The sequence below is a fragment of the Gavia stellata genome, chromosome 7 (assembly GCF_030936135.1).
Source record: "Gavia stellata isolate bGavSte3 chromosome 7, bGavSte3.hap2, whole genome shotgun sequence".
NCBI lineage: Eukaryota > Metazoa > Chordata > Aves > Gaviiformes > Gaviidae > Gavia > Gavia stellata.
Genome location: NC_082600.1, coordinates 3,967,716 through 3,984,241, shown reverse-complemented (window position 1 = coordinate 3,984,241; position 16,526 = coordinate 3,967,716). Strand labels below are relative to the sequence as shown.

At 45.8% G+C, this 16,526-nt stretch overlaps 2 protein-coding genes across 2 annotated transcripts in view; both read right to left on the bottom strand.

Annotated features, from left to right (window-relative positions):
• The window catches only part of PSMC6 (proteasome 26S subunit, ATPase 6), a 364,454-nt gene that overhangs the window by 156,294 nt on the left and 191,634 nt on the right, over positions 1 to 16,526 (bottom strand). The window lies entirely within an intron of this gene.
• RTRAF (RNA transcription, translation and transport factor) lies at positions 10 to 13,859 on the bottom strand. The gene is made up of 8 exons (XM_059819800.1): positions 13,767 to 13,859; positions 11,819 to 11,943; positions 10,181 to 10,280; positions 8,885 to 8,971; positions 7,668 to 7,756; positions 4,881 to 4,949; positions 1,157 to 1,205; positions 10 to 378 (listed from the first exon to the last, which is right to left on the bottom strand). The coding sequence occupies exons 1-8, from the start codon at positions 13,825 to 13,827 to the stop codon at positions 224 to 226; spliced, it is 735 nt and encodes a 244-aa protein (XP_059675783.1). The 5' UTR covers positions 13,828 to 13,859; the 3' UTR covers positions 10 to 223.

Here is a 16,526-nt window from a genome sequence, read left to right as displayed (position 1 = left end):
GTCCTATTTGCCAACTCAGAGCTAATCAGAACAATTTGTCTGTTTTCCCCAGCTTCATTTATTTAAAGAAAAATGATAATTCATTAGAAGTCAGAATTCAATTTCCTGTTTTCTTTCAAAACAGTAAAATAATACCATTTCAAACTGCATGCCGGAGTTGTACAGAGCTGTACGTAGTTCCTAATTGTACTAAGTACACAAGAGACTAAAAGCTTTTATCTGTTCATCTCCCGACTTTCCCCAGTCTGTGGTCCGTCTTGGGATCAGCAATAATCGCCTGAACTGCTACAATCGCTTCATTAATTTTTGTTTGCAGCTCTCGGAGCTCTTCTATATGCAGCAGTCGGAGAATTTGGGCAGCTTCATTGAGAACAGCATCTGGGTGAGATGCAGAAAGAGAAGTCGTATCAAGCATTTTCATCTGACATGAAGGTCTTAAGAAAAAGCTTAATCTAAGTCAATGCTCTGCACTTCATTCATGCTTGTGGTTTTCATACTTGAAATAGGGAACAACTTTCCCTGCTGCTAGAGAGGGACAGGGAGCTCTGCAAAACCTCGCTCAGCTTCCTGCAGCCCTCGCAGTAATCCACAGCTGAGCCGGGTCAGTAGGAAGCATTCCAAGCAGGAATTTAGAATCACAGAATCATGAAGGTTGGAAAAGACCTGCAAGATCATCAAGTCCAACCATCAACTAACTTATTTAGGTGTACGCAGGGCAAAAGCGAAGCCAGACTAGTGGAGTCCCAGGTCATCTGGCTATTAATTGTCAGGTCATGCCAACTTGCGCTGCCTGCGACTAGATTTTAGGTAAACTATGCAGCTAAAACACACAGAAGCAGCACAGAGGTCCTCTGCTGGTAGAAGCAAGGTTTACAAGACAACAGTAGCAAAATGCATTCCTTCCACTTGCAAAGGCGGCTGCCATTAAAAGCTGTTATTTAAACGTCACTCCGAAACACCATATTCCACAACTAAGATTTATGCTTTTCTGTTCCAAAACAAAATGCTCGGGAGTGCTCGTAAATAACAAGCCGGGAAGGGGCAATTCTTTCCACTACAGGCTTTTTTACTGTACGCATTAGCTACATATTTGACAGTAATATACTTTGCAGAAGGCAAACCACTATTTAAAAGTAACGTTAAAAGAACTGCTTACCTCCTGTGTCAAAACCAAGAATGTGCTTTTCTAAAGCAACAGGCAAACCCTTTAAAAAGAAATATGAGAAATGTCATTTTGCATGTTTAGAAAAGAAAATCAATGCTACAGCAGGTAACTGGAGGAGAGGGCACTTGAGTTTTGCTTATATAGACATGTGTGACAATGTCGAAAAGTCACCATGCTTGATTACACACGAGTGCCTTTGTGTACTGAAACATCAAACCCAGAGTATTAATAAAGAAAAATCTTCATGCTTAATAATCCCCCTACTTGTCAAGCGAACCCCATTGGATACACACTGCCCACATTCAATCCTTAAAAGGCTAACAAGAGTCCTGCGAGAGAACACCCAATCCAGCAACATCGCTACCCAGACAAACAAAAAGCATGCACAAACTCGGCTTTCTGAGAAACCACTGCCTTTTAAACAGCTGCCAGTTTTCAAAGCACTGGCTGATCTGAAAGAGTTGTAAAAATTCTCTGTAATCAAGCGAGTTTCTGAAGCACTGAACTTGCAACCTCCCCAGAAGCATTTTCTCAAGTGTTATGCTTAGGAATAAAGCTAAACACTCAATTTTCTAAACACTTGCTCTATTAAGACAGTACAAGGAAAAGTTTTATTAGCGATCATTTATAAGCATTGCTCTCTTTGCTTTACCCTCTCCGGCTGTGGAGGAGCGGTCATGCTAAACAGTCACTCACCATGTTTCAACATGCACATAAAATTACATTTAAACAACGCAAATCTTAGAATTTGCTTTTACTACCTCTGTAACTTTTTTCAACACTTGCCTTGGCACATTTGCCAAATGCCTTGCATTTGGCACGACAAAAACATTCAATACCATTAGTTTCTACAATGGTGGGGTTGTAAACCTTCTTAACAGCGAGGCTTTCTTTTAAAGGTTTTTATATACATGTAAAAAAATTCTGAGTTGATCAAAACACACACTAAATACAAAATGGTGTCTGTAACTCATTAGTTACCCCATTTTCAAGAAGTGGTTCTTTTCCATGGCCTTTACAATAAAATGAATGTTCTACTGCAATCTTAAAAATACATCTTCATTGTTAAAAATCTAACCTGCTTGTTGAAAAGAATGCCACTTCAAACAGATTCCAGCAATATCAGACTTCATATATGTACTTCTTAAGGAATCAGGTTTATACTTAAGGCTGCAGAGAGCTCATTGCCACCCAAGCGCGTTCGCAGAGCCACACGAGCAGCAAAACATGGATTCAGTCAGTTCTTTGTGGGTGAATTCTCCAGGGCCACTGCAGGTACCTCCACCGCTGAGTGACCACAGCCACACCTTCAGAGGCGGTCTTTTGAGACACCCTGGTAGCACAGCATTATTTACCCTGCCTTCCTCCCACCGCCCTGTATGTTAGCTCCTTTTTGGCTGGTGGAAGCTGTCTGTGACGGAGCAGTAGACAGGACTTTGCCAAGCCCCGTAGCAGGCGCTGGGCTGCACAGGCACCTGCTGTTGCTACAAATACAACAGGCACATGCTCATTTGCAAGGCAGCATCAAATAGAGAGAGACGTGAAGAGCACCTTTAAATCTGTTACCACACAGACTACTTCATTTCTCAGTCTCATTCCCCAAAAATTTAAATTAAAACTGCTGCACAAAACACTTGCACTAGGCCTGACCACCGCAGCCATCTCCCCCGTAATTGGAAGTGTCAACAGTAAAATTAGATTCCCTGGGAGTGCGAGGAAAAAAGTTTCCAGATTTCAGAGTAGGGGGAAAATGTACCCACGTTGTTGTGCCTTTAAACACGCCCCAGGTACAACTTCCAGGAGCATCCTTAAAGAGATCTTGAAGGGCATTTGTTGTACTTGATTCTCCCTAGGATATACTCATCAGGCAAGGAAAGCCCAGGAGGACAGGCGACAAGTCTGTCAGTATAAATCTGAATCCTGTCTAGACACCAAGTACACTGAATTGCCAGCCATTCAAAACATAATCTAAAAAAATAAGTGCCATGTCTTATCTTGAAAACTGTACCTTGATAACCCAATAACATAAATCTCATTTTATTTGGTACATTTAAACCACAAGCACAGCAGTATGAGTTTCCTCAGCGTAGTCCTCGTACATATCCTTCAGTCAGAGAACATTTCTCTATCTATTTTATCTTTTCCCTCACTGTATCTTGATATTGCCAAGAATGCAACTCATGACATTTTGTATATTAAGTCGTCTGCCATGCAGCAGTCAGACATTTATAACCTGTTTCCAGGGACAAGACTAAATATACAAAGCGTCACTGGCTAGTTTGGCCATTAACAAGCCAGCCAAAATCAGAAGCAGAGGTTTATTTTTCCTCTCCTTCTATCCTGCGACCCAGCTATCCCCTCTGCTTTTAAGATATTTTCTTCATTCATCTGGTACGTTACGATGTTGATGATCGCTGCTGGCACAGATAAAGCTGTTTTCCTGCCTCCGCCCCCCTGCCTTTTCTCCACCCCACTTGAAATTTAGCATTCCTAATGAGAATACACTCCCAATGACGTATCACATTCAGTGACACACCTCAGATCTGACCACGCTTTGAGGACTTAACGAATATGAAGAACTCTTTGTCCTGAAAAAAATTCACTGTTCCTCAAAGAAGCTAGTTCCACCAAAACACACAGAAAATCCCATTTTGATCCCTGCATGTCAGCTGCACGGCTATGTAAACAACAACTAAAAGCAGCTTTTTATTAACATTAGTTACAGAACCTAAAATGACTACAGCGGTCTCAGCTGTTTTCGTGTTTTCCTGCTCTTTTAACAGTTTTATGGATATACAAGACCAAAGCTTTGATTTACTGTTCCAATGCTTCGGGCAATTACTGCACTGCAACTCAGAGCACCTGCGATTGCCACTTAGTAAACACCATAAGCAGTGTTGTGATAATAAATAAAGCATCGACTGCTCTGAGCAGCTGCCAGAAAAGATGAAGGGACTTGCCCTCCCTGACCAGATCCAGTCACTTTAGCAGGGACACTTCTAAACATACACCTGCAGGGCACAAGAGGTGGCCTTCCCCAGCTGCTCCCAAGACCCAGCGCCAGCAGCCGCTGTGCCAAAGGCTGGAGAGAAGAGCAGGAGAACTGGGATGTTTAAGAAATGACAATCTGAAAAACCACAGTCATCCCCTGGAACATCTTACAAATGGACAGCTAGAAAATAATTCTGCAAAATCTGAGGTTTAAATGCAGAAGTTTCCTTCACCATTTCTTTTTTGGGGAAGGGAGGGAGGGAAGAGTTGGATGTCCAACATCCCATTCCTCAAACACGTACGAGGGGTACGTACAAAGCAAAACACTCCATACAAGGAATATTTCACCCTGTTTACGCAGCCAGCACTGCCGATTCCACGGAAAAGCCAGGTCATACATTTCTTCTCCCACTGTAGGCCTGCTGCACTGAACAGTAAGGGTAATCTTCTAGCAAGTAACTAAGGCAGGAGAACAGTGATTTACATGATATATCATACAGGTACACATTTGTGCATGCAACCAAAAGAGCTTTGTATACTACTCTCCATAATCCTCTGGGTCTTTTCGAATCAGGATGGCAAAGATAAAGCAAGTTTCCACCACCCTCCTAAACAAAGTGTTTAAAAAGAATTGGTTTTGACTGAGATGGCAGACTTCTATGCCTACGCTTCTTTACTCGATACAAAATAATTAATGCTAGACTCATGCACTGTATATACAAACCTCCTTGGATTGACTGGCCTTCGCTATGGCGTCCTGCGTCAAGCGCTCTTGAACCAAAATGCGAATTGCCTAGGAAAAACATTTAAAGGTGAGAGTAATTAATTTACATCTTGATGCATTTCTTGGCAATTCCAAGGGAAAAGGAGTCAACATTATAATCTAGCATAACTTCAAATCCACAGCTTTGTGAAAGACTTTTTGGAAAACTCTTTCAGACTTAAACCTTTTCAAATAGCACTACTCTTTGCAAGTAGTATCTTACACAGGTATAGTCTCTTTGCCTGCGGGAAGGCAGCTTAACCAGAAGAGACAAGGACATTATGTTATTAATTTCAGCCACGACTGGGCCAGAAACCGCAAGCACTAGAAACAGTCAAGAAAGCTCGTGATTCCCAGAACGAGTTGATCATGATCCTAAAGCAGCAGCACCATTTTTATTTTTCTGAGATCGTACACCTTCAATGCTGCAGCAATACAGCTTCTTCAGGAAGGAATTCCTGCTCTCAGCATCTTTTAGTAGGTGCTGAACCATAGTCCACGTGCAGAGAAACCTGGAGCAAGGCTACCCACCCAGATTTTAAAAAGACCGAGAGCAGAAAGCAATTATTTTTAGACACAGGAACAAGAACAGCCTTCATTTTAACAATCCTGCTGCTCATCTGTTTTTACTGGCTCCAGTACATAGCACAAAATCGTATCGGAGCTATCAGTTACTGATACCTACAGCTGTAAATGCCTCTAAAAATAACTGAAGGAATACCATGCAGGCAGACTTCCACCAGAAAGAACTGGGTCTGTCAAACACATTCCTCAGACTTCCCCTGATGAGTAGCCAAATGTGACAGAAGCAGTCTTACTGCTTCATGTTTCTCCCCCAAGATTTCTTCTGGTTGTGGTCATGATTAAATTTGAGAGGCAATACTAGAAATACTTCCAGAAATCTTTCTAACTGAAGGGAGTAGCCTGGACAAAAGATGATTTGATGAGTTTAAATTCCAGCAGTGAAACCAGACCCTGTATAAGAGAATTTTGAGTGCCTTTTGCATTAGAAAAAGGATATCCAACTGTGTTACACAGATGCTTTCTGATCAACTTGCCAAATTTAAATTAATAAAATGGGACTCCAAATATCTGTCTGCTCACTCCGGCCAAGGTCTGGCCAGATGTCTGTGGCATGCTTGCACCCTTTGGCCTTCCCTCAGCATCCATTCCAGAGCGTCCAAGCCTGAATAGGGATCATGTCTTCTCTGCATGCACACTGCAAACCTGCTTATTGCGGTGTAGAATTTACTAAAGAGTTTCACTGACACGTTCTAATGTGATGAAACCCTGAAAACTAGCATTGCTGTTGTTCGTGTAACATGAATTGCCATTGCAGGAATCTCTTCTCACCGTAATTAAAAGCAAGAAAATTCAGGCTGGTGGTTTTGTCCAACCACTTCTGTCCAAAAAAAGTGAGACTAGAAATGTGAAAATAGTGACAGAAATGTAAAAACATTTATGCAGAAATACATTCTATTTCTTTTTGAGTTGTTAGTACCAAATTAGGTGAACCCAGATAAAGTTTGCTGGCCTCGAGACAATCCTGTAAGGTGACCTGAAGGAACTCTGTCGAATAAGGGGTGAGCTCATGCTGCAGAGCCTCAACATCACCATTCACAGGGTCTCTTCTCTCTCTACCCGATATCCCTTTTCACTGGTTTTTGTGGGGTTTTGGTGGGTTTTTTGGGGTGTTTGTTGGGTTTTTTTTGGTAGAGGGTTGATATATGAGATCTCCACCCCTCTTTAAAGACTGGTTAAGAGTTCAAAGGCTATTTCGGGAAGGCAAAGGAGGATACTATACTGGAGAGAATGAGAAAGTGGTTGATGGGATAACTGCAGGCCGTCATTTCCTTAAGAAACTAATCTAACATGTTAACACTGTTTAAGTATACCTGTTACAGACTCATACACACTATATAAACTTTAATACCCATGACATTTAGTTTCTCCAAAATAAATTTAGAAAATATGAGTTTATTTTGGTGCCAAATCAAATGAAGGTTATTTCCATATTATGACATGATCAGGTGGGAACTCAGGATTGCTACAGTCTCAGTAAATACAGTGCCTAAAGAATACAATACAGATTCAACCCAAAATTTACAGATAACTATGGAGTTCCACCACTAAGTCATAAATTTCAAAGTCATAAAAAAGATGCTTTAGAAAATTAATTAGCCTATTTACTGCATTTAAAAGCCATGCTTAGTTGTCAAGACTAAATTAAACTGACTTCAATAATGATAAGGAGTAAACAGTTCATAGGACCAAAAGAAGGAGGAGGTAGCTGTTAACCGTGGCTCCTCCCTAGGATGTTTGTTTCAAAATACCCTTTGCATCACTTGCCTCTATGCTTTCAAGTTTGTCTTAATTTCTAGCACTGGAATACAATCTTCTCTTGAGTGTGTTCCTCAATATTTCTGGGGTTCACTAAGAACACATAAAGCAGTACTGCAGCTAACCTACAGCACTTCAAATTCTGAATAACAGCTCTCAGTGTTGGAATTCCAGGAACTCAGCTACAGTTGAACTGTTTACCAAGATAATTATGCCAGCATTAATTTCCGTGATTTATATTCTGTGTTCTTACCTGTTTGAAAAGGCACTCACAGGATGAGTTTTACTTTCTATTTGTGTCTAAAAAGCCATAGTTATCAGCAGCTCTGCACCACAAGCTATTACACACATACCAGCCACTGGGGAAAAGAAGGAAGAAAGGAGGTCGGAAAAAATGGTGAAACTCACCTTAAGCATTACCAAGTAATCATCATGTCGCTGAATTTGAAGCAGATTAGCTAAAGCCATCACTCCAGCCTTGAAATCAGGATTATTCACTGTAAAAATAAATCAACATCATTAATGATATATGCTAGTTTAACTGGTTCCAAAAGACAGAATTGGCTTCCTGACTCCACGGTATCAGATTGCTCTCAAGGATGGGCAAGGCCACAGATATGCAGCACTGAGCAACCCCTTAGCCTGGCTACAAAGCAAAGTGTGCCCTAGGTTTCATAACCAGGTTGCAGAACACCATCCAAACACAAACAGCATTGTTTTCAAAGCCAAACGCGTTGCCTATGTCCTACCACACAGGAAACCAGCGTTAAGTCTTTGAAAATAAAGACAATTACATGAAGGTATTCTCTTTTATAAATCTTTCTATCACTGCAGAGCAGAACTGTGCCTGCTGGGTGAGGGCAGGACCAATTCCTAGCTATCTTTTTGTAGAAGGAGCAATGGGAGAAGACTCGGGGGATTTAGGGCTAATTTTAGTAGCTATTTTCCACCACTTCCGCTTATTGTGAATGTGCCTAGCAGTCAAAAAAAAATTAGAATGATTATGAGAGAGGTACAGCTGGGGAAGACTGAGCCAACATGTAATATGTGACAGTACTGAAGTAAACACTCTGCCATCATGTTTCCTTAGTTTGTTTTTGTTTTTGTTTTTTTTTTAAAGATATGTTAGAGTCTATAGTCAAAAGGTATCTTGCTATTTCACCCAGTTTTATAGACCTCTCTGCAAAGCTGTTAAAGTAAATACCCTTCAGCTGCTTCCTCATTGCCTGGTAAGAGCCCTCCCAACTTATTAGTATCTGGGCACCTTGTTCTGCTGGGAAGGCTTATGCCCTCTGCCCTTCCCCTTTTTCCCCAACAGGAAAAGCTCTGCATCACTGCACATCCAGATACCTGGGATTCACATGGAGCAGTTCCTCTTTCCTTTAGCAGAAACGCAGACAAGCGCAAACAACTCAAAGTAACTCTCAAAACACTGTTCACAGAGGGGCAGTTTGAGCCAGCAGTAAAAGAGCACATGAACCCTGCATTCCTAAAGCTTTAAACGGGGCTTTAAAAAGTTGCATGTATCACAGCACTGTAACAACTTAAAATCTGAAGAACACCACACAGGCCATGGAACACATTCATGTACGATGCATCCGTACAGTAAGCTGCTGCACACTTACCATCCAAGTTAATCAGCGGTTCTGCATTTTTTGCTGTATTGTCAGCATTTTTAGCACCATCAGGGGTAGAATCCTTATACTTATCGGCTGTTAAATTAAGAAGCAAACATGAACACCATTAGAGCTAACAACAAAAGGTTTAGAGCCAAGCTGTAGTTTGCGATAGCTGTATTTTTGGGGTGTGGTAATTGCCCAAGAGCCTTCTGGGCTTATACACTGCCATTTTGGAGCTCCCTACTAAGGTCCCCAAAAGCTGCCATTCTAGCGAGCTACCCTAACAGCTCCCATCTGCAGAGAGCTTATGTGCTATCCAGAGCAGCATCAGAGCGTGCTCCACACTTACGTAGGCATTATGCTCTTGATTAAGGCTCTTCCTACAGTCTTCATCCCAGAAGGCTCAACAATCTGTACCTTACAGAGCTACTGCTTTTAAAATCCATCAGTTCAACTATCATTGGCCCTCTGCCTCAATCAGCAGCATATGTAGGGCTCAAGAACTACAGATTTAAGTTGGCTCTGATCAATGAGTAAAACATTTCCACTAAAGTCTTTGTTTTATAGACTGCAGCATTCATCTATAATCCACACAAGGGTTTTTCAAGCCTTTTGAGGATGGGACCTCCTGGCTACTCCATCCTCATGTACTCTTGAGTCACAGGCAGCTCACTTTCTCCATCATGAGGGACTGAGAACCAGCTCTACAGATTGCAGGTATTTATATCCTGTCCCTGTCTTGTGCAGAGCTCAGCCCTGCAGGAATTAAAGGTAATGGAAAACAGTACTTTGGCTATTATTGTGTTTGCCACCAGCAATTACGCTTGTATCTGTACTCTCACTATAAGGAAATTAAACTCCTGCTGACTGTTGAGATTTAACTCAACTTTTTCATAACCTTGCCCTAGTTCCCAAGGGCTCAGGGTCTACTCCCTGTAAACAGGGGTCTAAGAATAACTTATTCAAATAGATGTAGTACTAAAGAAAATGCATTTAATACACTTTAGAGTAAGTTCTCATAAAGGCAATCCCACAGGGAAAAGGGTATAAATATATACAATGGGTTTTGCTATATCCAGAAATAAAGTAATAAATGCAAGTATGCTACTGCGCTGTCCCACGGGAGCTGAAGAGAAACAGTTCACATCTGAATATGGTGCAAAACCAAGCAGATGAAATATTTTTTTTTAAGAAAACAATACATACTTTTGACATTGGCTTAATTTGACAAATACTTCATAAAATTAAATAGAAAGACATGTTTCCCTACCATTTTGTAATATTAAATAAATTCACTCATACCATTATCTCCATACTCAAGCCTAACCGCTAAGCCGAGAAGCCAGTCCACTGTTTCTTGTCGTTCTTGCATTTTGAAAGGACAGTTTACATCTTTCATGTACTGTGGAGTAGAAAGAGGAGAAAACAAATAGATATTAATGGCCTGCACGAATCAGCTAGGAGCACAGAACTGTTTTGTAAACAGTCACTTTCCCCTCCAACCTTACAGTTGTTAGGAGACAGTTATTAACAAGAAGCACCATTGTGAAACGTCCTGCCGTAGCATCTAATCCGAGACTGTTTAGAGCGCTCCAATCCACTGCTAACTCAAGTCTGTCATTTAGTAATGGCACCTGCTTTTTAATGCATGTTACTCAGATGCAGTCTTCAACCAGAGAATCCAAAATAGCCCTTTCTTTGCTCTTTGTTCATTTTACACAGTAAGTGGGGGAAAGGGAAATGACAGAGAACAAATCACAGCAAAAACTTCCCATCTAAAGCAGGGAGGAGGAATAATGCTACCTAAGGCTTTCACAATACTGATACCAGAGGATTCTGAGGGGCAGCAGAAGTAATTTTCCCTTTCTTAGGGATTGTGTACAACAAGCGAGGACAAAATGTGGCTCGGACACTGTCTCTGCTCTTCTGAAGCCACAACACAGGACCCAGCCCAGCCTGCTGCCAAGACTCCCAAAGCCCAGGACATAGTGACATCCAGCAAAGGGAGGGAGAGAAGTGCCACACAGCCTCTACACTGGCAGCAGCATGGAGGGAAAGGGCATCAGGGGCTGGAGAGCACTAGCAGGCAGGGTTCCGCTGGCACGCACGCAGAGAAGGACAGCCTGGCCAAGCCAAGAAAGATACCAGTGATACCACAACAGTACCAGCTGCCAGTAATTCTAGTATCACACAGATTTAGGTACATGACATTAGAATGCTTTAGGCTCCCTCCTGCAAAGCATGAGCACTACAACTCCAATCCTCCTGGGCAGTGAGGAAGGCAAAAGGTTCCGGGGGCAGTGGGAAAAAAAAAATTAGATGAATGGGCACTGAGCATTACGGAGAGCATTTTCAGCTCCTCGCAGGCTGTTTGGAGAAAAGAGAACTGGGAACCAAGACGGAAAACTGAACGGCCTTGTGGTGACCCAAAACGCTCATGAGCACACAGGAGATCCCTCACAAAACGATGGCTGCTTGCCATGCTTTGCGCTCGCAGGGGAAAAGCATCTATCTGAAATAACAAGAGGTACAGAGATGACCTACAGTAGCCTTCTTCCACACGCCTGCAAAGCCTACGAGTGCATTAGCCTAATCCATTTTCCATTTGGTACATAAGAATAATTACTGCAGAAAAAGCTGTTTATTTGTAGTCAATTTTCTTTCTACTTCAAGAGCTGAATCAAATCAGGCGAGAAACATATTATGATGGATACCACCTATTGCAAAAACACAGCTGACTGAAAATTGCATGCGAAGAGTTCATCTTAATAACTCCTACAGTTTGGCTTCAACAATACATTTAAATTCCTAGAAATGTAAAAGTTCAGAGACAGGACAAATAGTCGGAGTCATTTACTTTCAACAACTACAGCAGCTATTAATTTTCATTTACATAAGACATATTTGTAATTTAAAATTGTGTTTGAAACAAGAAAATACCTTTTCAAAAGATTTGGGCCAATCATCGCTGTGTATGTTTCTTAAATTCCCTCGGTCTTCAATCTTGTAATGTCTGATTTTCTGGTCTTCGAGCCAGACAATAAAATTTCTGAATTCCGTTTCATCTGTCGGGAGAAGTAAACAAAGCAAGAATTAACCTTAAGAGCAAAAAGAAGCCCTTAAGTTTTGATCCATTTCATACAAATACTGGTGCCCCCAAGCGCTTTCATATCCTACCATAAAGAAAGATATATCCAACACTGAAATCATGTATTCCAGGATAACCTCTGACCAAAATTCAAAATGCTGAGTGTTTTTCAAGTCACTTCGAATTGGCTATGGTTGACTGACCACACTAAAAGGCACCAACCAACAGATTTTTTTTTTTATTGGGAATACAGTAATAACTTGTTAAACGAAGAAGGAAAAATTAAACAATGATAGAGAAATTCAGCTCCTAACCCTGTTATCTGGACAAACATGTTACACGTAGCAGTAACCCCCTGTCTCTTCCAAAGAAGAACACGCACAACTCATGACTGTGCAAAGACATTTTCTTCCTTCACTGTTGACTCAACTCTTCTTGGTTGTTGACCCAACATCTCATTATTTGGGAGCTGGAATTCCACAATACAAAGACTGTGGTCCAAACAAAGATATTCATACTGGACGAAGCAATTAGCCTGCACCTGCACTTCAGTGACAGAATTCATTTCTGGACACAGCCAATCACAGCTCTAGGGTATCACCGTCCCCTCAAAAACCAGCTGTGATATTTTGGCATTGGATGAGTTTTAACATCCTGAGTTAATGAGTTTAATATTCTCCTGCATCTCAGAGCGGGGGTAAGCACACTATTTTCCCCATCAGGGACAAGAATGATACTTCTGCTTCTCAAAAGTCTCTTTAAGCGACGTAAGTGCCCTACTTCCATTGAATGTGTTGTAAGAAACGGAGACATGGTCACAACACACATGAACGAAAGCCTTTAGTAAGACCTTTTAAAACTTCTACGCCGACAAAATGAACCTTTAAGCAAAAAAGAAGCGGTAACCATAAGGAACTTAAGACACACAACAAAAAAGATGCCGGTAGACAACATCTCTTGAAAGAGAAGCGAGTCTACTAGAAGCACTGACGGAAAAACAACCTGTTATAAAGATGACCTGAAGCGTACAATTGATCACGTTGGATAAATACATTTGTTACAGGGCCCTTTCAAGCAAGAAAAAAAGTGAAGTGTTGCAAAAATCACACATCAAAGTATTGATATGTATGGGTGCATTAGAAAATAGCTCTAATCATGCTATTAGACTACTCCTATTCACCACACTGTCTCTACCTTGCTTCGTGTACAGGACACACCAGGCTCCAGGGCTAATGGCCAGTTAACACAGCAGCTGAGGGTGTTTTCTGTGGCATGCGTGTCTCCCGTCCCTCGTACTACATAAACCAAGACTCTTCACGGGACGAAGCCAAGAACGCCAGCGGCGTTGTTTACTCCTGGATCGCGCCTCTGCTTTTGCTCCGTTCCTAGACAACGCTCAAAGAGCCACCGAAACCAAACCAACTGCACACACCCACTGCAATGCTTGTGGATCCTGGTTTTCCCGGCCTCACCTCAGGATTTTCCCTAAACACTGTGCTGCAGCCAGACTTTGAGCCCAGAGCTGCATTAATGCCCAGCAGACCCTTCCGGCCTTAACCGGCCTTCCTCGGCCCCCCCGGCCCGGGAGACACGGGGACACCGCGGGGCTGAGAGCGGGAGGTTTCCGAAGCGCTGAGGCGAGGGGACGGCTCGGGGAAGGGCGAGCCCCCCCCGGCCTCAGCGAGGGGCCCTGAGGGGAGGGGGCAGAGCCGCCGGTGCGGGAGGAGAGCGGCGGGAAGGCGGGCTGTGGGGGGAAGTGGCCGTGCAGCGGCCCCGCGGAGCGCCGCCGCAGCCCCTCACCCCTGCAGTTGAAGCCGGCCGGGTTGTGGTAGTCGAGCGCCGAGAGCTTGCGGCGGAACATGCTGCCGGTGCCGCCGGCGGCGCCTCCGCTGACGGCCGGGCCCAGCCGCTCGCCCCGCTCAGACCGAGCCGACGGGCCGGGACGGGAAGGACCACCCCCCGCCCCTCTCTCTGCCCACCTATTGGCCAGCGCACACCGAGCGGCAGCCTCTGCTACCAATCAGAGGACGGAGCGGGCTGCTGGGAAGGGAAGCGGCTCTTCATCCAGCTTTATTGACACGACGGCGGGCGGACAGAGACAGGGGCGGGGCTTGGGGCGGGGGCGGGGCCTAGGGCAGGCTGAGGTCGGTGTGTAGGCCGCAGTGGGGCCTGTGGCGTGCGCTGGGCTGTACTGGGGGGCACTGGGCGGCACTGGGCTGTATTGGGGCGCACTGGACAGCACTGCGCTGTACTGGGGAGCGCTGAGGAGCACTGGGCTGTACTGGGGAGCACTGGGGCAGCCCCACAGCGCTGCCCAGAGCTGCATGTGGGGCCAGGGTGTGCGGGCCCCCCATGGCCCTCTGCCACCCCATATCTGCCCCGCATCCACCCCGGCACCACCTGAGGGGCATAAGGGCCTTGGGGAGCGCAGCCCAGTGCCCCACACACTGGGGCGGGACAGGCACCCCCAGCTCCTGGGCACGCTCTGGTGGCTCTTGGGGCAGGGGGCTGGCTCTGGGGCCCACCGTGACCCCCACAAGCAGCGCCATGGGGCCTGGTGCCCCTGAGAGCATTTGTTGGGGTGGGATGCCCCCAGCCGCCACGCTGGAGCGTGCCCTGGGGCCGCAGCGAGGGCTGCAGGGGATGAGGGGCCACAGCCTGGCCTGCAAGGGGAGGCTTTGCTGTCGGCTTCAGGGGTTTGTGATTCCACCCCTACTCACTCTGTGTTTAAGACCACACTCGCACCGCTGCAGCACGGTGGTGCAGATGCCAAGAAGTCCCTCAGGAAATGAGGCAAGAGCAGAACTGACCTTTCTGGAGGGGAAAAAAACCAACCCACCAGAGAAGGGGCAGTTGTTTTCCCTTCTCGGTGCGCACGTGACGTTTGCTCTCCAGAGTTTAGAAACCAGGCCATTTTTATAGTCTTCAAACCATGCGTGAATCATCCCGATTTCGCACAGATCCACCCCAGCCCAGAGCTGGCTCAGCAGCGCTCCATTGTCCTCCTGGGAAACAGCGAAGGGGGTTTCTGGGCAGGGGACGTGGCTGCCTGCTGAGCCTGAGCCCCCTCTCCTTTCCGTGCCACGTGCGGCTTGTAATTAAACCATTTTCCATGCGAACGCTGCCGCTGTTAGTCATCGGGTTCTTGCTCCCAGATATATTTGTCATCTCCAGGGGGTTTTATGTGGTTTATGGGAAGGAAAAGTTTCTGCTCTGGTGGCATTTTGCAAAAGGGCTCTGCACAGTGCCAGCAGCAGGTGACGGATGCCCAGTTAAGGGGTTTTTTTGGGTGGTTTTGCCTGGAGAAGGCGATGAGCCCGGGTTGGGAGTGAGACCGCCCCTGATCCCCCCATCCCTCCCTGGCCTGGGTGGCACTTAGCAGACGCGGTGCTGACAGCGCGACGAACCGATGCAATATTCATCCTGACATTTCTCTCCGCGCCAGCCATTCCCAGCACTCCAGCTGGCAGCCGGCGCAGCCGCCGACTGCAGCGCTGTGATGGTGGGGTGGCATGGGGCTGAGCCAAACCCCCCCACAGCCACCCCGAGCCCTGGAGGGAACTGGGGAGGGTTTCTTCCTCCCTTCCCCTTTAGGACCATTCCTCTCCCATTCACCTTATCTCCTCCGGCTCATTCCTGGAGCGGTTTAACGGAGGGCAGGGGCTCCCCGCCCTGCCTGCAGCAGGCATAGAGCCAGCCTTGCCTCCTTCAGCTTTCGCAGCCGGAGCCCACGAGCACTTCAGCGTGCCGGCGACACGTGCGCAAGCGGTGACGTGCAAGTGAGCAGTAAAGACACCAAGACTCCGGCGTGGTTAAAAGGAGCTCGGGACCGTCCCCGGAGTGTGCGGCCGTCTGAGGGCACGTGCCTTTCAGCCATGCGAGTGTCATGCGTTGTCCGCCCCAGCAACGGTGACAAACGATGAAGGTAGTGAAACCTCTGCATGGGTGTGGGGGGACAAATACATAGCCGGTGGCCAGCACGGTCCCGTGCCAGCAGCAGGATGGGGCTCTCCACCCTTCCTCCACCTCTCCTGCCTTCATCACCCTCAGGACAGCCCTTGCCCTTCCTAACCCATCCCGTTTCACCCTGGGTTTGGGGATCTTCCCCTTCCCTGGTGGGTTGGACCTCTTTCCTGCAACAACACGCTGCAAGTCCCCCAGGGCAAAGCCATCCCCAGGAGCTGCGGCCAGGGGTTATGCTTCTCCTCTCCTTTTCCCACTGCACGCTGCAAATCTAATGGGCTTGCAGCTAACGAATGCAATTAGTGCAAAAGTGTTTATTCTCATTAGTAAGCCATACAAAACCTCGCGCCGGCGTCAGGGCAGGTAGCAGTGCGGCATGCAGGGAGCAACATCTCGCCTACGCTTTCCCCCGGCGCTCCACACCTCCTCCGGCTCGGCAGATGCTGCCGGCTCGGCAGTGCCGCCGCCGCTCGGGAGCTGAAGCCCGGGGAAGTGAGAATGAAACAGCAAGGCTTGGAAATGGAGGAGAGCCAGCAAGGTACAGCAACAGCTGAGTGTCGCCTGCTTGGCATGCCGAGCAGGCGAGGCATTGTGGGA

Bases quoted from the DNA above. Each gene is read 5' to 3' on its own strand.
- RTRAF (XM_059819800.1), bottom strand. From the start codon at position 13,827: ATGTTCCGCCGCAAGCTCTCGGCGCTCGACTACCACAACCCGGCCGGC. The intron at 1,206-4,880 runs GTTTGTATATAC...TTCTTTTTAAAG, and splicing joins AGGCCAGTCAATCCAAGGAG to GGTTTGCCTGTTGCTTTAGA. The intron at 379-1,156 runs GTAAGCAGTTCT...CATCTCACCCAG, and splicing joins TCTTGGTTTTGACACAGGAG to ATGCTGTTCTCAATGAAGCT.